The sequence below is a fragment of the Zootoca vivipara genome, chromosome 2 (genome assembly GCF_965207765.1).
Source record: "Zootoca vivipara chromosome 2, rZooViv2.hap1.1, whole genome shotgun sequence".
Taxonomy (NCBI): domain Eukaryota; kingdom Metazoa; phylum Chordata; class Lepidosauria; order Squamata; family Lacertidae; genus Zootoca; species Zootoca vivipara.
Genome location: NC_142584.1, coordinates 14,841,320 through 14,865,440, shown reverse-complemented (window position 1 = coordinate 14,865,440; position 24,121 = coordinate 14,841,320). Strand labels below are relative to the sequence as shown.

At 43.9% G+C, this 24,121-nt stretch overlaps 1 protein-coding gene across 3 annotated transcripts in view; it reads left to right on the top strand.

The window, feature by feature from the left end:
* The window catches only part of CA10 (carbonic anhydrase 10 (inactive)), a 305,607-nt gene that overhangs the window by 37,281 nt on the left and 244,205 nt on the right, over positions 1 to 24,121 (top strand). For all 3 annotated transcript variants that reach the window (XM_035103821.3, XM_088661348.1, XM_088661347.1), the window contains one exon: positions 20,487 to 20,561. In XM_035103821.3, the coding sequence (XP_034959712.1) occupies positions 20,487 to 20,561 (75 nt within the window). The remainder of the gene's footprint in view (positions 1 to 20,486; positions 20,562 to 24,121) is intronic.

The window sequence follows — 24,121 nt, the reverse complement described above, 5'->3', positions numbered from 1 at the left end:
CATTTGAATATTTAGTATTCATGTGATTTTATGCAGAAATGATTGATGGAGGGTTTTTCCAAAGGACTTAACAGCCAATTCCTAACCATGTCTACTCAGAAATATGTTCCATTCAAGTCAATGGGGCTTCTAAATTCTTTTTCTTGAACATGAAACTCAAGTTTTCCCGACAGTTATATATATTTCCTAAATTTAGCGGCAGTCTGAATGCAACCCTGATAATCAGATCTGTTCTAGTTCTGTGTCCCTCTAGAGACTATGGTTTGACTAACTTACTTGACTCATCTGAATGTATTGCTTTGCATGCAGTCTTTTTCCCCCATTGTCTTTTCTTTTACTGTGCTGAACTGTATTCTTTGTGCAGCACGCAGGGGACATTCTATGGCAGCAAAAGTTTGGGTAGCAATAGCTTGGTTTTTCTTAATTTAATTTTAAATTTGGAAAATATATTGCACTCCTAATGATGTTGTGGTGATGATCAGAGCTGGGCGATATATTGGTAAATTGTCTGAAACCAGTATGGTGTGTAGATCACAATACCAGTTTCAGACATTTTGAGCTGGCAACTGGTGGCTGGGGAGCCTCAATGTATATTCCCGGATCTAATTGCCTGCAGATGGCAAAAGCGCTGGCAGGTAGGCACATGGAGTTTGGGAAGGTTCCACCTTCTAGGAGAGCTCCATCTGCCTGCCTGAGTGAGCCTTTGAGGAAGCCCCACCCCACCCCTCTGGCTTGTGTGAACCAGAGCGGTATGGGGGCTCACTCAGCTGGGGGACATGAGGCTTCATGCCCCCCAACTGAGCAGTTTAAGGAAGCCCCTGCCCCTCTAGTCCCAAGGTTTCAGTCACCAAAATGGAATGTCCAGTTGCCTTTGGGGGGCAAGATGGCTCTACAAAGTCTTATTTTTCAAATGATGTACTGACTCTGATTGATTCTCAGTTAAACATCTCGCTAGTTCAGATGACAACCTTGAGCTGTAGGTTAAGAGCTCAGAGAACCTAAACAAGAAAAGTCGCTTGATCCACATATATTGGACTATTCCGACCTCTCTTTTTTTAACTGTGACTGCTCTTTGCTCAGGCTTCACAGATAAAAGCCTTTAGGTCTCAGAAATTCATTCCAATTGTGCAGATAAGATAATTCTACAGAATGGGGTATTAGCGTGTGAAAACAGTCCAGATCCAATGATCCCCAAGCACACACCTCCAGATGGTGGAGATATCAGGCACCATCCTGGCGCCCGGGCATCTTCACTTGGTCACAAGTGGTTGAAATCTAGGTGCAAAAGGCACCCGGTGCCTGGCTAATTTGAACACTGATCCCAATATGCGGCAGTGATACCCCATGTCACCATCTGCTACTGCCAAAATGCTTAAACTAAAAAGCTACTCTAAGCACGTGACTCCCTAGCAGTTCATATGCTATGCCTGCAAAGGCTTCCAGGTTCAATCCCCTATATCTCTAGATGGAGTTGGTAGAAAATCTGGGGAGCTGCTACTAGACATTGTACGAAGTACTGAGCCAGCTGGACCCTCAGTTTCTTGATAATCCGTTCAAAGACTTGGAAGAAACTTATCCTGTACCAAACAAGATGCCTTCTAATTATCTTCTTTGGTACAGGATAAGTTTCTTCCAAGTCTTTTGATCGATTATCAAGAAACTGAGGTACAATTTGATAAGTGCTTCCTAAAAAGGAAAAGGAAAAGGACAGTTAAGTCCACTTAAGTCCAGTCGCAAACAACTCTGGGGTTGCGGTGCTCATCTCGCTTTACTGGCCGAGGGAGCTAGCGTTTGTCCACGGACAGTTTCTCTGGGTCATGTGGCCAGAATAACTAAACCAATTCTGGCGAAACCAGAGCAGTGCACAGAAACACGTTTACCTTCCCCCAGAGCTGTACCTATTTTTCTACTTGCACTTTGACGTGCTTTCGAACTGCTAGGTTGGCAGGAGCAGGGTCCGAGCAATGGGAGCTCACCCCGTCGGGGGGATTTGAACCGCCGTCCTTCTGATCAGCAAGCCCTAGGCTCAGTGGTTTAGACCAGTGCTCCCCAACCTTTTTATCGCCGCAGACCAGTCAACGTTTGATAATTTTACTGTGGCCCGCTAAGGGGGGGGGCGTTGATTGTTTATATTTATTTAGATTGTTTTGATTTAATAATTTTAATTTAATTGTATTTAAATGTTCCTTGGGCGGCCCGGTACCAATTGATCCACGGACCGGTACCGGTCCGTGGCCCGGGGGTTGAAGACCACTGGTTTAGACCACAGTGCCGCCCGCTTCCCAAGTGCTTCCTAGTACAGTCCAAGCCAGCTGTGTTTGAGGTGGGGAGGTGGGGCTCATCACCAGTGCAGGATTTACATATAAGCTAAACAGGCTATAGCTTAGGGCCCCACTCTCTTGGGGGCCCCCAAAAAAATCAAGGGGGAAAAAACTGGGTGTACATTTCCAAAATATAAGATAAAAAACAAATAAAATAAAACCTACATACAGTGACAGTATTTTGTGTTGTGTAGGCTTCTGTGATGTATATAATGGACCCCGTCTGCTAGCCTGCTCCCTAAAATACCACTGGTTTGCTCATTTGCTCATGCAGGGTTCCTACATTCTGCATGGACTGGTTGCATGGCAACATGTACAAATGGCTTTAGATACCTACTGTATTAGGTCCATAAATTACCATATAGCATATATGTTGTTATTGTTGTTGTTTAGTCGTTTAGTCGTGTCCGACTCTTTGTGACCCCATGGACCATAGCACACCAGGCACTCCTGTCTTGCACTGCCTCCCGCAGTTTGGTCAAACTCATGTTCGTAGCTTTGGGAACACTGTCCAGCCATCTCGTCCTCTGTCGTCCCCTTCTCCTTGTGCCCTCCATCTTTCCCAACATCAGGGTCTTTTCCAGGGAGTCTTCTCTTCTCATGAGGTGGCCAAAGTCCATATATATAGCATATATGCAACACAAAAAACAGCGACAACCTAAATCCGGCTCTGCTCATCACACTTACAGTGGTGCCTCGACTTACGAATTTAATCCATTCCAAAGGCACCTTCGTAGGTCAAAAAAATCGTAAGTCAAAAAGCACCATTGGAAACGCGATTTCCCATAGGAATGCATTGGAAACTGAAAAATTCGTAAGTCGAAGCAACCCCATCTAAAAATTCGTAAGTCGAAAAAACCCTATCTAAAACCGCCGCGGTTTCCATTCAGATGTTGAGAAATTCGTAAGCGTGCAGCCATTTGCCCCACTCATAGGTCAAAAAATTCGGTTGTCGAGTTGTTCGTAAGTCGAGGTGCCACTGTATTTTTGTAATGGAGGAGCACTTCTTCACATGTATGGGAAATGCGGAGCACTTCTTCACATGTATGGGAAACTGTTTGGAAAACGAGCCAGCTTAGAATGAATTTCCTTCCTCACTGCGCTCTCTTTGCAAAGCAGACAAAGGGAGCCTCTTAGCCAGGGACATTGTCAGTCAGGAATGGGATTGTTTTGTCATGGAAAATGCATTCTCCTCAAATAACAGTATAGCATCACAGTGACAGAGGAACCTTACTGTCTCAGACAGCAAATACAGACGGGGCGGTGGGGGGTGGGTGAGGAGAAATGAGTATTTTCCAAGCTCAGTGGATAAACACCACTATGGACAGATGGGTGCGAGAAATAATCTCTAAGGAAGAGTTAACAAAATTGCCAGGCAGAAATTGAGGGAGAATACAAGGCAACAGAATGACCTCTTGGCTTGTCTCTCTATGACCTCTATCCAGGGTGGATAAAGATGGACTATTTTTATTTTATTTTAATGCATTTTGAACATCATGGTCTTTCTTTCTTTCTTTCTTTCTTTCTTTATTTAAATCACCAACAACCAAACACAAACAGTGAAACCTCCCAGGTGGCTGATACATTGGGTGTACATAAACAATAAAAACATATTCAAATCAACCATATGTACAATTCTATATATATTAAGCTCCACACTCCACAAGGTTTATTTTACTTTTAACATTTGAATTACCCCAAATTGTTCAAACCTACCCAAATAATTCAGTATCTTTTCAAACCAATCCTCCTCCTTCTCATTGACCTTAAACCCTTTCATTTTACGCATCTTCACAGTTAAGTATTCTAAAATTATAATATTATTCCATCTTTCCCTCCATTTGTTCACCCCTAGCTCTTCTGCATTTTTCCAATTACCTTGACTGAGCTCCTTCTCCGAGGAGTCCGCGCTGCACCTCCTTCTCGTTTCCCCAGCGCTGGGTTCCACTCAGTCGAGCTTCGCCACCAGCACACGCACAGCGCCCAAGCAGCTCTTGCTGGTCCCGCGGTGCGCACGCTGGTGGCGAAGCTTGACTGAGCGGAACCCAGTGCTGGGGAAACGAGAAGGAGGCGCAGCGCGGAGTCCTCGGAGGTGGCCTCCCGCTGCTGCCGTGGTCCGCTTGGCACTCCCGGGCCCTTGGAGAGGCACTGGAGGGGGGCGCTGGAGGGACCTAGCGCCAGGGTGCTGGGTGGGCTTAAGACGGCCCTGCCCCAATCTACAAAGTTATGAAATGCTTTGGACTGTAATGGACTGTTTTCCAAACACCAAACTGGTATCTGAATCAAATCTTGCGGTTGGTGTACACCACCAAAATACATCCTGCTTCTACCAATATGTTCTTAAAGACCTGAACCAAATCTTTTTCTGGAAACAGCGTCAACAGAGCTAGTAATTCACACACACACCCCTTTTAAACTACGTTAGTTGAGGGACGTGCCAGATGGATGCTCTTGAAGGGGAGTTATAATGACCTGGTGTGGACCAGGAAATTTTCCTGATTTCAGGAAATCTGCTCACGGTATAATCTGCTACTCAGTACAATTGTGGATATTGCAGTCTGGTCTTAAGAAAAGAGATCTTAGCACCAAGCTATCTTTTCTGCTTCATTAAAGGTATGTCTGTGAGGCTTTGCCGTAAGAAACTGACTGGCATTAAGAAACTGTACAGCTGGAAGGAGAAATAGCTCCATCAGCTTTGCCACTTTTTTATGGCCTACTTTTCTGCTTTTATATTTGTGTCTGAACTCCGCCCCTAGCTTAGTCTATACTCTGAAAATAGGATGTTCTGAAATGGGATCTTTAACAAAGCTTCCACTAAGATGAGATATTATTTTATGAGGAACTTAAAACGTTTTTGGTTAGTATCAAATGCAATCAGGAGTCTCCATTTATTTCTGCAGTATTTGAGAATGTGTAGCTGTGCACTAGATGGTGGTTGCGATTTTAATAATAGGTAAAGGCCCGTCGAGTCTGAATGGAGTAAGGAGCTGCAGGGTGGGAGGAGAGCATTCATTGCTCTCTTTCTCTCTCCAGCCTTGCAAAAAGTCCACAATAGTTAACTAGCCCTCCATGGTTTATTGTGATCAGAACAAGTAGCTGTGAGCCTTCTGGCTGTGTTTTTGATTAATCTCAGTAATGTTCAAACTCTTAACAGTAGTTAATATTAACTATGGTTTGCTTGAAACAAACCAGCTTCATAGCCCATGGTCTGAACTCTACCACATTTTCTGGGGTTTGTCAAAGTGATTTGTTGCGTTTAATCAAAATTGGAAGGAGGAAGCTTCTTGTCTCCTTGTGTGGGCCCAAGTCTTGTGGATCATTCCTGTGACAATATCATTGTGGTTTTTATCATGACGCCTGATGTGTGGTCCTTTGCTTTTCTCTACAATATCTATTTTGGTGAATTGGTTTTTGCTTCAGGTAGCCATAACTATTGATGTTATATTATAGAAATGTTTAAGTGTGATACTACCCCCTTTTCCATCTGGTTTCCCTGGTTGCCATTTTAGGAGCTGGGCATTTTTGCACCATGTACACAGCGAGTTACAGCTTTCAACCATGCATACATATCATGATAGAGAGGATTGTATTTGGTTTGTGAAAATGTATGATCTACATACATTTTCTGTGTGGATAATGGTGGACAAATCCACAAGAAAGATTACCCTGTATGCTATTTCAAATGGGAAAGAAACACAACATGCAACATAGAATAGAAAACACAATGAACATGATTTAGTAATGCTGTATACTAGTAGCTACCACAAAAGCAGGTTCATTTGATCATTCATTATATCTTGTTACTTTCAGCAAGCCTCTGCTGAGGCTTGATTTGATCGCAGTAGCTAACACACAGGTAGCCACGATAGTATCCTTATCTGTTGAAGAATAACAAAAAAGAATTATTGATAATATAAAGGCTAGCTTTTCCAGAGTAGACTTTTAACAGCTTGGGCCTGATTTCAGAATATTTAGGGTCAGGGGTGTAGGAAGGGGTGTGCGGTTTGCCCTGGGTATCATCCTTGAGGGGGGTGACAAAATGGCACACTGGGGGGGTTGGCACTTACCTGGCCTGCAGCACACAAGAGCCACGCAACTCTCCTGGGAGTGACGCGGTGGCTCAGGGCCCCGCGTTGCCTGAAACGGCAGTGTGGGGCTTGCGTCCACCAGACGGACTCCATGGGCAACTTGCTGCACCGCACCGCCCCCCCTGAGCAGATCGCTGTGGTACCCCCATGTGGTGCCCTCGTGCGCAGATTGCCATGGCACCATCGTGCAGCGTCCCCTGTGGGCTGCTCGTCCCGGCACCCCCGTGGGCTGCTCACCCCGCCCCCACCATTCCGGGTGCTGGAGCAGCTAGCTATGCCCCTTGTTTAGTGTTGTATCTAACATTAGTCATATTAGAAGACTTATTTAAATTAAAGGACATGGCCAACTTAGCCAGTGGGTCTACTCTGAGTGGGAAGTAGTTGGATGCAACCCTTAGAATGCAGGGGAACAAACATCAGTGTGTGTGTGTGTGTGTGTGTGTGTGTTTCAAGTTTTTCCTCATCTACATTGATGCAACCCACAGTCAGTTTGAATAGCATCTTTCTAGCATCTTAGATGGAATTGTTTCGGGGACTTCAAAGAAAGGCATAGAATAGATAACAAAAGTAACCTTATAATGTATCTGTTCCTTTTAAACATGTCCATGGGAGGGGGGCATAACAAAGATTCAGAACTGCATGCTTGCTGTGCAACAATATCATTGAGTTTAGTGTTAGTTGAGTTAACATTGAGTTAGTTAATTAGTGTTCTTGCCTGATAGGTCTTTGGTTTTCGATTCAACTTGTGAAAAGCCACACAGTGAGATTAGAGTATCAACCTTCGAGACCCTGGATTTTCTTGGGAAGTCAGGGTTACTTATATTGATCACCGCAACAGAAGGATAGCAGTCAGTCTTGGTACCTGTACTCCTTTTTAAAGCCATTATTCAGTGGCCTGTTTCTGTACCTTCAAAGGCACAGAGGAGCTTTCCTAACTTCTGTTTGCAGGAGTAGATGAAAGACAAGAGATACAGAGTTCTTAAGCTTTTTTTGTATAGCCTCAAGCTTCTGTGCCATATTCCATACCCAGCATTTGGCTTCGTAGACTATGGGAAAGAACTTTTAATTCTCAAAGGTAGGCAGAGCTGGGAAACTTTGTAGAGAAATTGCACTGTAACTTGTGTTGCCCACTGCCTTTAACTCCTTGTGCTGCCTATGCTTGGCTAAAAGAGAACTAGAGGAGAGAACTCCCAGTTTCCAAATATTGGAAAGACTTATCCTGGTCCAGTTTTTGTTCCTCCAGTGCCCATTTAAGTAAGTTGCATTGCAGCCCTAACAATGCCTTCTTGAAAGTAAGCCCCACTCAGTTCAGTGGGGCTCACTCCCAGGTTAGTGGGGTTAGGATTGCAGACACTCTCACTTTTTAGAAGTACAGTGGTACCTTGGTTCTCAAACTTAATCCGTTCCGGAAGTCCGTTCCAAAACCAAAGCATTTCAAAACCAAGGCGCGCTTTCCCATAGAAAGTAATGCAAAACAGATTAATCTGTTCCAGACTTTTAAGAACAACCACTAAAACATGGATTTTACTATCCAACAAGACCATTGATCCATAAAATGGAAGCAACCATCAATGTACTGTACTATAAAATAAATAAGACAGTATTGTAGATGATTTAAATATATATATATATTACCTGCACTGATGATAGTCATTGTTTGGATTGGGGGGGGGGGGCTTTTATCAATTTCCGCAGTCACACAATCAATCAATCAGTAGCTGAACTGGATTCCACACAGTCACAAAAACAAATTAACCAAAAAAGCCTCAAAAACAAAACCACAAAATAAATAGCAAAAACAAAAGCGCCAAACTTAATCCATTCTGGAAGTCCTTTTGACTTCCAAAATGTTCAAAAACCAAGGCGCAGCTTCTGATTGGTGCAGGCACCCTGGAAACAATAGCCGACAACCACGTCAGACATTCGGCTTCCGAAAAACATTTGAAAAATGTTTGAAAAATGGGACACTTACTTCCGGGTTTTTGGCATTTGAGAACCAAGGCATTTGAGAACCAAGGTACCAATGTATAACCTTGAATACCCTTCCCCAATTTTCTCCATGCACAGATCCTTGCACAGGTTCCTTCACATGGAGGAGGGCAGCGGTCACAGTCACTAGGTCCCACTGATGTCATCATGCCTCTCTGGCTTTATACCCAACCTCTGCATATCAGCATACTGTGGTACTGATGTGCATAGACATCCTTTCCAGAACTGCTAAATGTGGAAAGCTTGGGTCAGGACCATTGGGCATGGTCCTTCTTCCATTCATTAACACAGGGAGGGAATTTGTGAAAATAGATTTCTGTCTTTTTGCCTACTAACAACCTGGTGTTTTGAGATTTGCCTTGACTTAGCCTTCTCTAACTTAGTCTTCTCTTGACCCACTGCAATCTGGCTTCTGCCTCCAGGAGTCCCCTCACAAAATCACCAATTATTTATTTTCTGCCTAATCTAAAGGTCTTTATTCAGCCCTTGTTCTTCTTGATCCATCTGTGTGGATACAGTTTATCCCTTTCTCTTGCTTGACTCCCTTTATGCCCTTGGCTTCATTATCAGTGATTCTGTCTTGCCATATATATCATTATTTCAAAAAATCATTATGGGGAATCTCTTCCTTTGCTTTGCTCTAAAGAGAATGGGTAGGGGAGAACTTTGAGAAGAAGGAAAGAAAAGATTCCTTGGCCTTTTTCCAAACTCTAATATTTTTTTATTTATTTTTTAAGTAAGCACAAAACCCTGACCCCCCCCCCCCACTTTGTCAAACAGACAAAAAAACAATGCCTCTTTCATGGGGAGCAAAGACTTTTGCAAAATAGGGGGTGGGGTTCAACACAGCACTTAAAAAATGAGTAAGCCTACAGAGGTTTAGTGGTTTGCATTCTGAGATGGAGAAAGTATAGAATCTTTGAAACTGGGCAATATGAACTTGATGATGAAATGGTAGTTGAATGTATTTTGAGCAACCTGGTCTGCCTAGGGAAGCGTTTTATTTTCTTGAACCCTTGATAATGCCTTGCTGTTTTTCATTCTCCTCTCCTCTTCCCTCTCCTGCTGCCACTACACACTCCCCTGTGAACATTTGTACAATGCAAAATTTAATAGGTTTCATGGCAACATAACCTTGGATGCCTTATATTGTGCCATAACAATGGACAACAGTTCTACAGTAACTCAAGACACCTTATGGGGAAGTCCAATGTTGATTGCAGTAACTTTTGAAACGTATGATGGACAGACCCACAAATTAAACTGTCAGTTGGTAGAGCATGAGACTCTTCATCTCAGGGTTGTGGGTTCGAGTCTCATGATGGCAAAAGATTCCTGCACTGCAGGGGGTTGGACTAGGTGACCCATGTGGTCCCTTCCATCTCTACAATTCTGTTATTCTGTGGTAGACGTGCAGTAAGCCTTCTGTGTATGGTTCTGCCTTCACTTAACAACATTGTTCTGTTTATCTTGCTTTCCGATTTTTCAGATGCTTGCTTGGTTTATGTTCGGGAGTGTTGCTGTGCTTACTAACCAGAGTTCTCTAGGCAGCTTATAATACATTTAAAATACAATAAAATAGATAACGGTTACTAGGGCAGCACTAATACCGTATGTGTGAGTCTTCCCTCCCGTGGCCCAGTTGACTCTGCTGACCTGTAACTGGCTTTTAAAGCAACGAGATAGTAGTCACTCAAAGCCTCAGGGTTCCTCACTAGGCTGCTGCTGCTGCCGACAGCGTCTGTTTCTGGTGAGAGATACAGGAAACCCTGTGGGACCAAAGGGATTAGCAGATGCTTCTCTGCACCTCAAGTCATAAGATGTTCCGACTCTTACCCGAAGCCTGAAGTGCTGCCTCTTAGTTACAGGTGAAACTCGGGAAATTAGAATATCGTCGAAAAGTGCATTTATTCCAGTAATGGAACTTAAAAGGTGAAACCAATATATGAGATAGATGCATGACATGCGAAGCAAGATGTGTCAAGCCTTTATTTGTTGTAACTGTAATTATTTGTCGGTAGGTGGGTCAATTATAAACGGAATGTAATTAATGAAATGTAATAGCGATGTTTATTTTTGTATTAATGTAACTATTTGTTTCATTACTGTGGAATTTCCAATAGAAAGCATTTGTAAAAATTAAAAGAAAAAGAAGAAATAATAAGTTGCATTACTGAAATAAATACACTTTTCGCCGATATTATAATTTTCCGAGTTTCACCTGTATTAAATGTAGCTCTTCACTGAGAACCAGGCCTTTAGTTGCCGGGCTCTAGGTGGGCCCTTTTTTTTTACTACCAGGAAAGCCTGAAATATATTGCTTAACAAAATAATACATTTTTGTTTGAAGACATTTTAAAGGAGCAAAACTAATTATATGGTTTTGATGTATGGCACCACTTTAGAATCTCAAAGGAAATAACCAGATGAATCACACTTACTGAAGGCAGATGATTCTTATCTTTTCCTATCCCCTGCTTCTTTCCATGTATCAGATTCGGCTTTATTCTAAATAATACATTGGGTTTTTATTAAAGAGATAAAGCCTTGGTGTTTTGTTTACAAAGACAAGATATAAATTCTGTGTCAGGAAAAAAGCATTATCTGACTTTGCCTAGGGAATCTCATTCTGGCAGAGGCTTGGGGTTGCATCCAGCTAAGTTCTACTCAGAGTATATGCATTTAAGTTATTGGATCCAAGACAGTATTTTCCATTGATTTCAATGGTCTGCTCTTCAGCAGAACTAATATTGGATGCAAACCTTGGCATTATGAGCACACAGCATTTGACAGTCTTATTTAGGATGCTGCACAACTGATTTTATATTTTTAAAACAGTAACTTGGCTTCTTGAAGTGCAGGTGGCTGAAAGCCTAATGGTTGGTGGTGGAAGGTTTGGAGGCACAACAGAGGAATATGAAGAAACTAGCTTTTTCACAGCATCAGAGTTATGGTTGTGTGCATGTGGCTAGGTCTATATGCAATGGAATCATGCAGTGAGACTTCGAAGTGCAGTTCTGGTGGGGAGTAGGCAGTATAGGATGGGGGTGGTTTGTAGCACATTCTCATTGTGCGATCTGTGGGGCTAAACAAAGACATGAAAGAAACACAGTTATCACTTCTGGTTCCCATCTGAAAGGTCCAAAGCTGAGGGGAGATGCTGTGCCCCTGCTTTGGGGGGGGGGCAAATGACTACTTAGATGGCCTTGTGTTCAGTTGGAGTCAGTGCTAGCTAGCATTGTGTTGTACTAGCATCTGTGAAGTCTCTGGCACTGTTTGGCTGAGCTGGCGTGCAAACATTTTAGCTGCTTGAAGATCAAGGTGATCGGACTATTTTCCTTCCCTTGTGAGAGCTGGACTGCAGAATGGTCAACTTGGGTGGAATTAAAACCTCACAGTGGCCCTGTGGAAAGGGAGGAATGGCTTTACGAAGCGGACTGACTGGAAGGAGTTCTAGGGAGGATAGAAACTGATGGAGAAAGAAGCCCAGAGATGAGGAAGGAAGGAAGATTCTCTTGCTACCCATCTCAATTTAGATGAGGAAGATTTTTAGATGAGAGAACCAGGCAGAGGGCCTTCTCAGTAGTGCCACCCACCCTGTGGAATATCCTCCCATCAGATGTCAAGATGATGAGTAAATATATAACCTTTAGAAGGCATCTGAAGGCAGCCCTTTGTGATGTTTAATGTCTTATTCTGTTTTTATATATGACAGAGTGGCTGGGGGCAACCCAGTCAAGATGGGTGGGGTTCTTCTTCTTCTTCTTCTTCTTCTTCTTCTTCTTCTTCTTCTTCTTCTTCTTCTTCTTCTTCTTCTTCTTCCTCCTCCTCCTCCTCCTCCTCCTCCTCCTCTTCTTCTTCTTCTTCTTCATATTTATATTTATATTTATATGTATTATTTATTTCTGTGCAGGCAGGCTGATTCAGGAGAAGACGTTTCTCAAATATACAGGTCATGTTATGATGAGGGGCAAGGCCTTGTTTACAGAAGTATAACTGAGAGCATTGTGTTTTGTGTTGAAACTTATGAAGTGTATAAGACCAGGATGGTCTGGCAAATCTGAATTTGACTTCATGCTCGGCGAGCTGTGCTATTAATGGCAATAGCACCCATTAATAATAAGGCACAAGTTAAGGTCAAAGATAATGTTTGCCCATTTCAGAATGATAGTGCCTTGGATCTCAGAATCATCTTTTCGGCACCCCTGATCCTCTATGGCATCTTCTTCTTCCTTATTTCCTTTATAAAGCTTCTCAAATGTAGGAGCGGTTGTCAAGAGTGGCATATAAATCAATCAAGGTCAAATTTTTAAAAAGTTACTTTCCTGACTTCTGCATGCCTAACTACCAACAGACTCGCTTACAGTTTCAACCTGGCAGAGTGGCATTATGGGTGTGTTTTTTAATTTCTGGAGTAGAACATCTTAATTCTTTCAACATGCCAAACAGGGATTACATTTGTTGTAAAACTATGGTATTGATATAAAAAAACTACTTGCGAGTGAGCAAGAGCTCATGTTCATCGAGTTGTTTTCTGATTTAAGATGTTAAATAATGTAAAGTGTTTCAATTGTTGCATTTGAGCCCAGAATCCTGGATTGGCAGCAGGCACCTCTGACCCAGTCTCTATTCTCTTGTGCTTCATTGGGCTGCGAAGCCACATTTTTCTTCAGGTAATGTGAGAACTTGAAAATCGGTCCTTTGCAGCATGGGTTGGTTAGGCTGATAAAGAAAGCTACTATCCCTACCGTAACCTTAATCATGTTTTTGGTTTGTTTTCCTTATCGGCTACAACCTTCTGCATTCAACCCTTTCCCTATCACAACCTTTTATCTAAAAACCAAGCCAATTATCTATTCCTGTTTACCCACCGGTGACTATGGATAAGCATGGAACAATATACAGTACATTTTATTATTTTTATTATTATTATTTTTTAAAAAAACACTTGCTACAAATAGATGCTGGTGCTAGTCTGTATCCTTACTATGTGCTGAAGTTACCGGTAACCTGGATACTGTTTTATTTTATTCAAAATAGTTATACTCTGAAGTAACAGTATCTTTAAAGACGCAGCTTTGAGAGGATCAGTTCATCCCCCTGTTTAAACCGTGGCAATTTTCCCTCTAAAAATGGTGATGATGATGATGATGATGATGATGATTGATTTATACCCCGCCCAATCCACTTGTTCCAAAATGATTGTGGAAGGTATGATGCTCGCTGCTGTTTTGGAGATTATTGGCAGGTTTATTGGGTTTTAGTATATTGTTGTTGTTGTTTTATTATTTTATTCTGCAAACCACTCTGTGCTTATAAAATGAAGAGTGGCAGGTGAAATAAGTTTAAACTCTGTATATCTCAGTAAAAGTAGTGTTCTGCTCAGGGCCGGTGCTAGGGTTTTTTGCGCCCTAGGCGAGATCACCTTCTGGCGCCCCCCCCGGCCAATCATACTTCAAACACAGGGTGCCGGCCCCCCCAGGGCGCCCCAGCCAGCGGCCTCCCCCCTCCCTGCACACCGCCAGATGGCCGGTGGGGCACAACCAGACACCAAGCCCCATGGCTCCGCCACCACCACCACCCCGCCCTGATTGGCGCACGCCCCCTCCCCAACCCTCCTCAACCTGCCCCCCTGTGGGCGGGCGTGGCCTCTGCCGCTCCCAGGCGGGCCGCGAGCCACCCACCTCACCTCCCATCCCGCGTGGGGAGTCTTGAGGCAACGGGACGGGGGGCGGGCAGGCGCGAGGGTCTACAACCGGAGCGCTGGAAGGGCGCACAGTCCTGCACCACTCCAGCACTGCGCCCCTCATCCCCCGCTCGTTTTCCCACCGTCGCCCTGAGGGGCGGCCAGTGTGGGAGGTAGGCGGCCCTAGAGGCGGAGAGGTGCGAAGGCGGCCCTGCCTGCCAGGTCCCTTCCCTTTGTGGGTGGTGATCCCCAGAGCTTCTGGGATGTTGCAGCCCAGAGCTTCCCGGGTGCCGTGGCAGGTGCTCTTCTGCCTGCCTGCAGCCCTGGAGGTGCGTTGTTGTACTCTTGCTTGCCGTGCTGGCGGAGAGGGAAGGTGCTGCCGGAGCCCTCGCTCTCCCTTCTGGGCACAACGGGCGGGGCAGGCTGGCCAGCGCCCCCTCCATTTTGGCACCCTAGGCAACTGACTAGTTCGCCTTAATGGACGCGCCGGCCCTGCTCTGCTGCAGAAGCAGTAAATAACTTTTCTTAGACTGGATATCCAAAGAAACATCCAGTTCAACAAGAGCATGGGGCTTTTCTGTGGTGGCTTCCCATCTATGGAATACTTTCCCCAGAGATGCTTGCCTGATGCTACCATTACATATCTTTAGGCACCAGGCAAAAATATTCCTCTTTACCCAGGCCTTCGGCCATTATAAAATCTATGGCCTGTTAAATTAGGCTTTGTATTGTGTTTTTTTAATGATGATGATGTGTAAATTATGTTCTTCATGTTGCACACTGCCCCAGGATCTTTGGATAAAGGGTAGTATATAAATCATCACCATGACAGTAATTAGATTCCATAATTTGGGCAGATTGCCTCATATCACATTTCTGTATACTAAAAAATAAACTTCTCATATGGTAGTGCCCGTCAAAGGCTACATTGCCCTGAACAGGAGCCTGTCTTCACTTTAAGAAAGTAATATAGGACTATTGCAAAATCCATCACTGGAGAAGCTGTTTCACTTTTATTTGCTGATTTGCATATATAAAAGAGCTGCTTGACTGATGGTCCCTCAGATCAATAACATACTCCATCTTCCACTGACAGCCAAAGAGCAGGAGGAGAGAGGAAAGCCTGACATAGCAAATAAATAACCTTGCAGGTGTAGAAAATGCCATAGAGTTGGAACGGCTTCTTAAGCAGAAGTAATTATTTTACCGAACTTCATGAAAGAGGTCTGATTCAAAGTTTGCTAAAGTCGGAGGAAGGGCTTCTCGTTTTGCAGGACTATTTTTATGTAATATATTTTGCCTCACTCCACTTTGATTTCTTATTGAAACACATTTGAGTGGTCATTAAAAAGCTGTGAATGCACCACCATGATCTTGGAAGATTCAGAGTTTGAAAAGAGAAAATTACTTTTTTGTCTTATGACAAGCAAGCATTTTTTTCCTTCCCTGTCTCTTTTACCACCCCCCTTTCTCCCTACTTCTGTGGCACCTGCCCCCAGTCTCCCAGATTGCTCCCCTGTTCCTCCTGTTCTTTTCCTCCTACCCTCTCTCACTTAAAATTTCTGCTCCACTGCTTGGGCGTAGATCTAAGCCTTAAAAGAGCATAGAGCTAAAAGAGGAAGTGGGAAAGAGTGTCACTCTTCCAATTTCCTCTTAATCTCTATGTACTTTCAGGAGTGAAAAAAGGTAACCGCCTTCCCCTGGGACGCAGGGAGAGTGCCAGGGGGACAATTGCTCCCACAGGTGCCACATTGGAGACCCTAGCCATACAACAAATGGGTCGATGGAAATGACATTTCATCTGGGGCACCTAAGTAGTCTGAACTAACCCACTGTACGACTTCATCTTCAGTGGGTAGTGAAACGCCGCAGGGTTTCTGCAGTCTAGACACAACAAGTTCATGACTATTTCATGCTCTAATTATCTCCCGCTTGGACTACTGCAATGCGCTCTACGTGGGGCTACCTTTGAAGGTGACTCGGAAACTACAACTAATCCAGAATGCGGCAGCTAGACTGGTGATTGGGAGCGGCCGCCGAGACCACGTAACACCGGTCTTGAAAGATCTACATTGGCTCCCAGTACGTTTCCGAGCACAATTCAAAGTGTTGGTGCTGACCTTTAAAGCCCTAAATGGCCTCGGTCCAGTATACCTGAAGGAGCATCTCCACCTCCATCATTCTGCCCGGACACTGAGGTCCAGCACCGAGGGCCTTCTGGCGGTTCCCTCATTGCGAGAAGCCAAGTTGCAGGGAACTAGGCAGAGGGCCTTCTCGGTGGTGGCGCCTACCCTGTGGAACGCCCTCCCAACAGATGTAAAAAAGGAAAACAACTACCAGACTTTTAGAAGACATCTGAAGGCAGCCCTGTTCAGGGAGGCTTTTAATGTTTAATAGATTATTGTGTTTTATTCTTCTGTTGGAAGGAGAGAGCCTAAGATGGCGGAGTATCAACATCCTCCCTTCTTCTGTTGGAAGCTGTCCAGAGTGGCTGGGGAGACACGGCCAGATGGGCGGGGTATAAATAATAAATTATTATTATTATTTCTGTGGAATAATTTGTGTTGTAAATCACCAGTCTTATAATTATTTTTAAGAATTCGATGTGCTGTTTGTTCCCTTCTTAAGACCAGGGATTTTTTTTTAGTGGGAACTTGGAAACATTGAGTTCCTTACCTTTTAAAAATTAAATAATCGGGGTATTATTATTTTTTGTCGGGGGTCGGTGGGCTGGAATGGATATATACCTAATGCTTGAGCCAAAAATCCACCAAATCTGTAAGCAACAAAGTTGTGGCCATTTCTAATCCAGATCATTGTCTTATTGAGTTTATTAATCAAATCTTACATTTAACCACTGCCCGGGGGGAGGGGGTGGCGGCACTGCAACTGGACCTTGCAACAAACAAACAAACTTCGTGGTGAGTTCCCCCACTTTTTCCCCAGAAAAAAGCACTGCTTAAGACCGTCAGCATGGCATTGATTTAAATTTAATGGCAGGAAGATAGTTGGACACAGTTACTGCAGCTGGGGCCAGACATTGTTTCGTTCCAATTTCCACAGTGATAACATTTAAACAAGAGAATACTAGGAATGACTCAAGTCTGCTGAGATGATGTGCCAGTAAACAACTGTGTATGATCAGGCACAAGAACTATAAAACTACTGTGTTGTCAGTTATCACAACCTGTAGCATTACAATTGTAATGCAAGAAAACTCAAGACTTTGGTTGGGTTAGCAGGCATCAATGCTACTGCTTTGGCAATAGCCAGATTCATAGCACTACTTGCAGGCAAAGCCATACTGTAACAGGTAGCACAACTGACATTAATTTGTCTAGAGTCATGGAGTCATCAGCTTGGTGTAACTAACCCCACTTGATTGATACATTTCCCCAAGGAGTTATAATGGATTTGTAGCTAATATAGCACAACATAGGATGGGTTTGCTCTCTCTATCGAAACAGATGATTCTTTGTGGCTTTGTCAGAGCCAAATAAATCTGTAAGACAGGCATGTAAGGGAATTAAGATATGGACAGTGTTGTTTCGGTTTTCTATTTTTAAAGCTCTACTTTGTAGTTGGCACCAGTAGCCCAACTGCAAGGTCAGCCTTGCTTTGGAGAGAGGCAGGCACCCTGCCACCCTGTCAGATGGGTACGAGATTAAATAGCAGAGGCCAACTTTGAAATGTGTACACCAGGCAGGATGCTCAGCAAGGAGTAGCCTATTCACGTGGCTATCTCATTTTGATTTCTCAGCCCTGTGTTTTGGCGACTTTTGTTACTAATCCAGCTTTGGTGTGGATTAAGGTTCGAAGCAAATACCCTCCTTCCTTACTCATCTTTCGAGGCCCCATGGCCTTTTGCATCAGACCGATTGGAGGAATGAGGGAAACCACATGCTTCTCCCACCCCCTCCATCCTTTCGATGTGTGCCTGCAAAATCGAGCCTTCTTTCATTCCATGGAGAATGCCGAGTTGGTGGCATCAGAATCTGCTTCAGTGAATGGCATGGCAGAGTGCAAATTCATGTCAGCCATTTGCTTCATGCGCAATTTTCTCAAGTGTGTTTTCCCAGGACTGGTGTCAAATGTAGAGATGTCACGGTTCAAAGAAGAATATCCCTTTGGGAATGAACTCCCCAATTTGCCTGCTTGATAGCATATAGATATTGGCTTAGTTTTCCTGTCAGTCCCTGTAATTCAGGATTGGTTCTGACAGTGCTTTCTATCCTCCTACCATTATTTTAAGTGACCTTCAGATGGTATCACTGGCTCCCTAATCTTCTTCTTCTTTGGCGATCACTCGTATCCGAGTAAGATTGTCTTCCATAAACACGGTTTTAACAATGAGTCAGTAAGTGACTGTGGAGGCCAATTCTGCATCCGCAAGTCCCTCCACAGTGGGGACATTGGTTTCTGGGCGAGAGTTGATCACGGTGTGGATTTGCCAAGCATGCCTTCCTCGGCTCCCTAATCCTGGGCATTTTCTCTAACTACACACCTCGCCTCCTCGCAGTCCTAACAGAATATTAGCAGTCATCGTGAGCCTGTCTGTAACACGTAGTTCCTGGCACAGCATGATTTAGGGTTGGGATGTTAGTGTTTTTCTCTGGGACTTTCTGTTTAGTATGTTTAACTTGATGCTTCTTGACCTGATAAGGATTTTATAAATATAGAGTACTGGCACAGTGCTTGCTAGGTCATTGGCTCCTTTCTGATACAGTTGCATTGTCAGCCAGACATTTAGCACAAAACCATGATAATCTGGCTTTCTTGTTCATCCGGAAAGCGTGAGCAGGGTAAAAAAAGTATTTTCAACTTTCCCCTCAACTTTCCCTGCACAGTAAGCATGGCTTATGCAGTGCACAGCCTTCTCTGTGAATGGAGGCTCTCTACGCAGTTCAGAAACCTCTTCATTTCCTGCTACAGGAATTAAGGTAAAGGTAAAGGACCGCTGGACGGTTAAGTCCAGTCAGAGGCGACTATGGGGTGTGGTGCTCATCTCACTTTTCAGGCCGAAGGAGCCAGCATTTGTCCGCAGACAGCTTTCTGGGTCATGTGGCCAGCATGACTAGACCGCTACTGGCGCAATGGAACACTGTGACGGAAACCAGAGCGCATGGAAACGCCACTTACCTTCCCGCTGCAGTGGTACTCAGTGCTTTAGGAAAAAAGCACAGGTGGTACCTATTTATCTACTTGTACTGACGTGCTTTTGAACTGCTAGGTTGGCAGGAGCTGGGACAGAGCAACGGGAGCTCACTTCATTGCGAGGATTCAAACCGCTGGCATTCTGATCAGAAAGTTCAAGAGGCTCAGTGGTTTAGACCACAGTGCCACCCGCGTCCCATTATACTTTATTATACTTAATGTGACAATGGTGATGGCAAAGGCATTGGCAGCAGTGCACCTTTGGTGGTGGCAGCTCAGAATTCATTACCTTACAGTCCCTTTTGCCATGCTTGCCATCTACACATAACATATGTCATCTCAATATTTGATTGACTTCCTCAGTACCGGTACTTGCTCCTAGATAAGCTACACATGTTTCTATGTTTGGCAACACAGTGTTTGTTTTGGGGGTTCAGGGTTTTCTGTGCTTTTGCAAATGCATTGCAATTTTGGTGAATTGGAGGGCCTTTCACAGGCAAGCAAACTGTGCAAGACGTCCTTTTAGACTAATTCTCAGCTTATGCTTGCATGTAAGCCTCATTGATACAGTTAGGACCTGCTATCCAATTTGAGAATTGAATCACGGTGTAAGGGTGGCTCCCTACAGGGAGCCAGCCCCCATCATCCTGTCGTCCACCTCGTCAAGTACAGAGCGCACCAGTGGTTCTGAAGCAGCCAGAGGGGGAGGGAGAGACTCGGAGGAGGAGAGAAATCAGAGGGAGGAACAATGGGAAAGCTCGGGGGTGGAGGGATGCAGGCAGACGCTTAGGGATGCTGCAGAGCCAGGGCACCGACCGCTGAGGGAGGAAGCTGAAAGGGCATCACTCCTTCCGGCGCCAGAAATAAGGAAAGTGCTGCAATGCAGGTCAAGGGGGCGGCATTTTGGGGTGCCCAGACTACTTTGCTGGCGTAGGAACAGACGTACGCCATTGCCGGATTCTGATTCGGGATGAGAGGTCATGTTTTAAGCTGTCTCTACACTGTAAATAAATAGCACAATAAACGTCTTTGAAGACAAACTGGACTCAGGCGGAGTTACTCTAGAGTAGCCACGACGACCCTCTGACACACGGCCTCCACTACCTCTTGTTGGTTCTGCACGAGACAGTCGTAATTCTTTTTTGTATTTTCAGGATGCTGTAAAAGCAATATGGAAGACTCTAGTTGTCAAAATATTGAAAACATTTTGCCCTATTTTTATTGTTCTCATTTTCTTTCTTTCTACAGCTCAGCAAAATTCACCAAAAATCCATGAAGGCTGGTGGGCTTATAAAGAGGTGGTCCAGGGAAGTTTTGTTCCAGGTAGGTGCTAAGTTTCCAATCCAATGGTTGTGTGGGTTGCTGCTCTTTTCTGGCGTATTTACCAGCATGTACTATTTGATATCATATTTAACAGATTGAGATGTACTGATACCTGTACACCTGTGCATTGTAACAAAAATCTGAAATACATATCATATCAGCACTATATTTTTTCGCTTCAGCCAAAGATACATTGTTACATATTTGGAAGGCCTTGTGGCTTTCTAACTTCCTTGATTCCCTCCCCCCCAAACCTTACATCTTACGCTTCTTTTATATGAAGTCAGGGGAGGAATAACAAAGCTTGCCTCTGCCTTTGGCTGCAGTTGTGTACATTCAGTCCTCACTGAAATCTGCGGGGCCCTTTGTTTCAAGAGATCTTAGAAAGGCAGACTCTTTTTTAAAAAAAAAAATTCTGAGCATTTTCCAGAGAACGACAGCCGCAAGAGTAGAAAGAAATGATCCTAAATAATGAAACAATAGGGGAGACTGCATTGTAATGGTAGGGAGAGACTGATTCTGTAAAGAATAGAATGTTGGTTATCTTCGACTTGGCTGTGTTGATGATTCAAAGTCATCAGGGGTGTTTTCTTTGGCTCAAACAACAGGCATGTAGCACCTTCCAAGACTAGCAGATTTTCTTAGAACATATACTAGAACTCTCTTGGTTGGATGTGTGAAATGTGATCCTCAGTTGCCAGGTTGTGTGTGTGTGTGTGTGTACACACATACTGTATATACATGAGTACAAAGGGGGAAAGATGTAAAGGTTGGCATTAAGTGAAAACGGAACACAAAAGTACAGGCTGACAATTCTATTAGTATTTGAATGCGTGCAAAATGAACTTTCACTGAAACAGTGCACAGTGATAACACAATCATCTTAGCAGTGTTGAGTAAATTAATACCTGCAGTGGGACAGGAAACCATTGTCTCTATTCAGACCCAAATGAATAAAATTTCCCAACAAAGGTGAATACATTCAGTAAGGATTCTGCAGGCCAAGTGGAATTTCTCAGAATAATTAGATATTTTGGAATGAGATAACTGGAAATATGGGTACTGGTATATGCTAAGCACTATAAAAAAACCTAGAGGGAAGATGTTGTTTTCCATTCTGTCTGGGATATGTGGGCACATGACAGACAGTTGTGATAAGCCCAGTGTTTCTTCGTGCATGTCCATTATGAGTCCCCGACTGATTTGGACATACTCAGTCTTTAGCGCTGCCATTTACACGACACATGTACATAAATGGCACGCTGACTGTTAGATCAGAGAGCTTATTACACAGCACATACCTTTGCCACATATTATTAAAAATGCCAAACAAAAATGACTTCTTCCCGTTTTGATCGCAGTGACTAAGGGCTTGTGTACCCAACTATTCTAGGATAACAACTCACAACTTGATATAATCCTCTGATTTGTTTAGATGTTCAGAGACTGAAGCAAAGATAGAAGTGGGTTGCAAGAGAGCCCACTATGACTAGCAAGATTAAAGGCTCTTTCATCCTGGAATTGGTGATCCTGTAAATAGTAGCAAACTGGATATCTCTGGTGTATGAATTTTGTAGAAAAACAAAGTGATTTGTGAAGGGCCTTCGATACTCATTAGTAGTAGAGGTAGCCTACTATTTTCACTAAGGGCATATGTTTGAACATCCTGGAAAAATCTATATTCCTCCCTGCTATCTCATTCTTCTTTCAACTACAGAGTTACAGGGATTGACTATGGGACCACATGCAAACAAAGCATATGTTCTATTACTGAGCTATGGCCTCTTCCCTGTATTATACAGAATGTGTGCAAGGTATTAACCAGTTCACATTTTCAAATGTCGGTGCATTTCTGAATTCATCTTAGAAACACTTGAATTAACAAACAATAAAAGAGACTCGCAACTCTTTCTCAAGAGTGCAAAGCAACCGCAAATCCATTTTGTCAGCCTCTGCCCAGCAAACTCAAAGCTACTCCCTAAATGTCCTAGTGTATAACAGAATATTAAGTAGAACATGCTAAGCAATTCCAGATTCATGCTCCAGGTCCTGCAGAGATTTGTCTTTGGTGAGCACTTCATAAAATGCAATCATATGTTCCATTCTGTTTTCGTTATTTGCTCCAGAGGCTGACAGGCCATGTTAGCGATGTGTTCAGTGACTGCCTTTTAGTTTTTGTTTATCCTTCTCCTAAATCCCAAGAACATGTAGAGATTTGCAGTAATGTATCCAAAGGAGATGTTTCTCTTGGTCTAATACCACTTGACTTGGGTAGCTTTAAAACAATTGAGAGTGAGCATGCTTCCATTAAGGAATTAATAATCAATTGATATATGTTCAGGTGTTTGTATCTGATTCAATTAAAAAGGCTTCTAAGGGAGTCTATGACCTTCCAGTTGTTTGACTCCTAACTCACATCCGCTCCAATCAGCATGGCCAATGTCTGGGACGATGAGAATGGCCGCTTACCCAGTCCTGGGGTGTGCGGCAGTTGTGGCCCATCACAACTGGTCCTGACCCCCAGGAGCAATACTGGGCTGGGCGACCGGCAGTTGGGAAACCCCTGTGTTGGCCACAGAGGAGGTCAGGAGTTTCTGCCAATCCCAATTTTCAATTCAGGCCAGTCCATGGGGTTGGGACTTTGGAGCCTCAGCCCCAGCCAGGATGGCCAATGTTTGAAAACTGTAATCAAACAGCATTTGGTAGGCCACAGATTCTCCATACTTGTTATATACAGTGCATATATTATTAAAAATGAAGGACCACAGCCATTTTGTACATTGGATTGATTTCAGTCCCTGTTCATCGTTTTGCTATACATTCCATACCCTTGGTTCAGACATATCATAGCTTCCAAGTCTCCCGTTTCCCCCAGGAAACCCCCGTTTTTACTTACCTTTTCCCGGTGGTCCCCCGTATCACTTCGTCTCCCGTTTTTCTCCGTTATTTTCTCCTGCCGGCGGCCATTTATTTTCTTTCTGATTTACCCTTCTATGGGCACCAAAAATGGCCGCCGCCGGCTTCAAAAGTCGCATCTACGCATGACCGGAAGTGCGTAGATGCGACTTCCGGTGTTGGCGGTGGCCATTTTGGTGCCCATAAATGGGCGGGACGACACCGGAAGTTGCATCGACGCACTTCCGGTCATGCGTAGAAGCTACTTTTGAAGCCGGCGGTGGGCATTTTTGGTGCCCATAGAAGGGCAAAGCGACACCGGAAGTTACGTCAACACAACTTCCGGTGTCACACGGCTGCCAGTTCCGGATTCTGCAGTCCGGGACTTGGAAGGTAAGCTGACATATACCTCCACAGATTCGTCTTTATATCCTGCACAACAGTACACGTTGGCATAGCATGGCTGTGCTTTGAGGAATAGCATTCACCTGAGAGACTCCAATATGGAGGCAAGAATTGCTTTTTTCTTCCAAGTGTGTGGGGGAAATGCAGATACTGAACTCTGTGAAAGTACGGTGTCATATTGCTCTCTTTTCCCTGTACTGCATGTCCTCACACAGGTTGTTTATATAACCCCGGCCATAAGACGTTGTAGGAGGCCCATT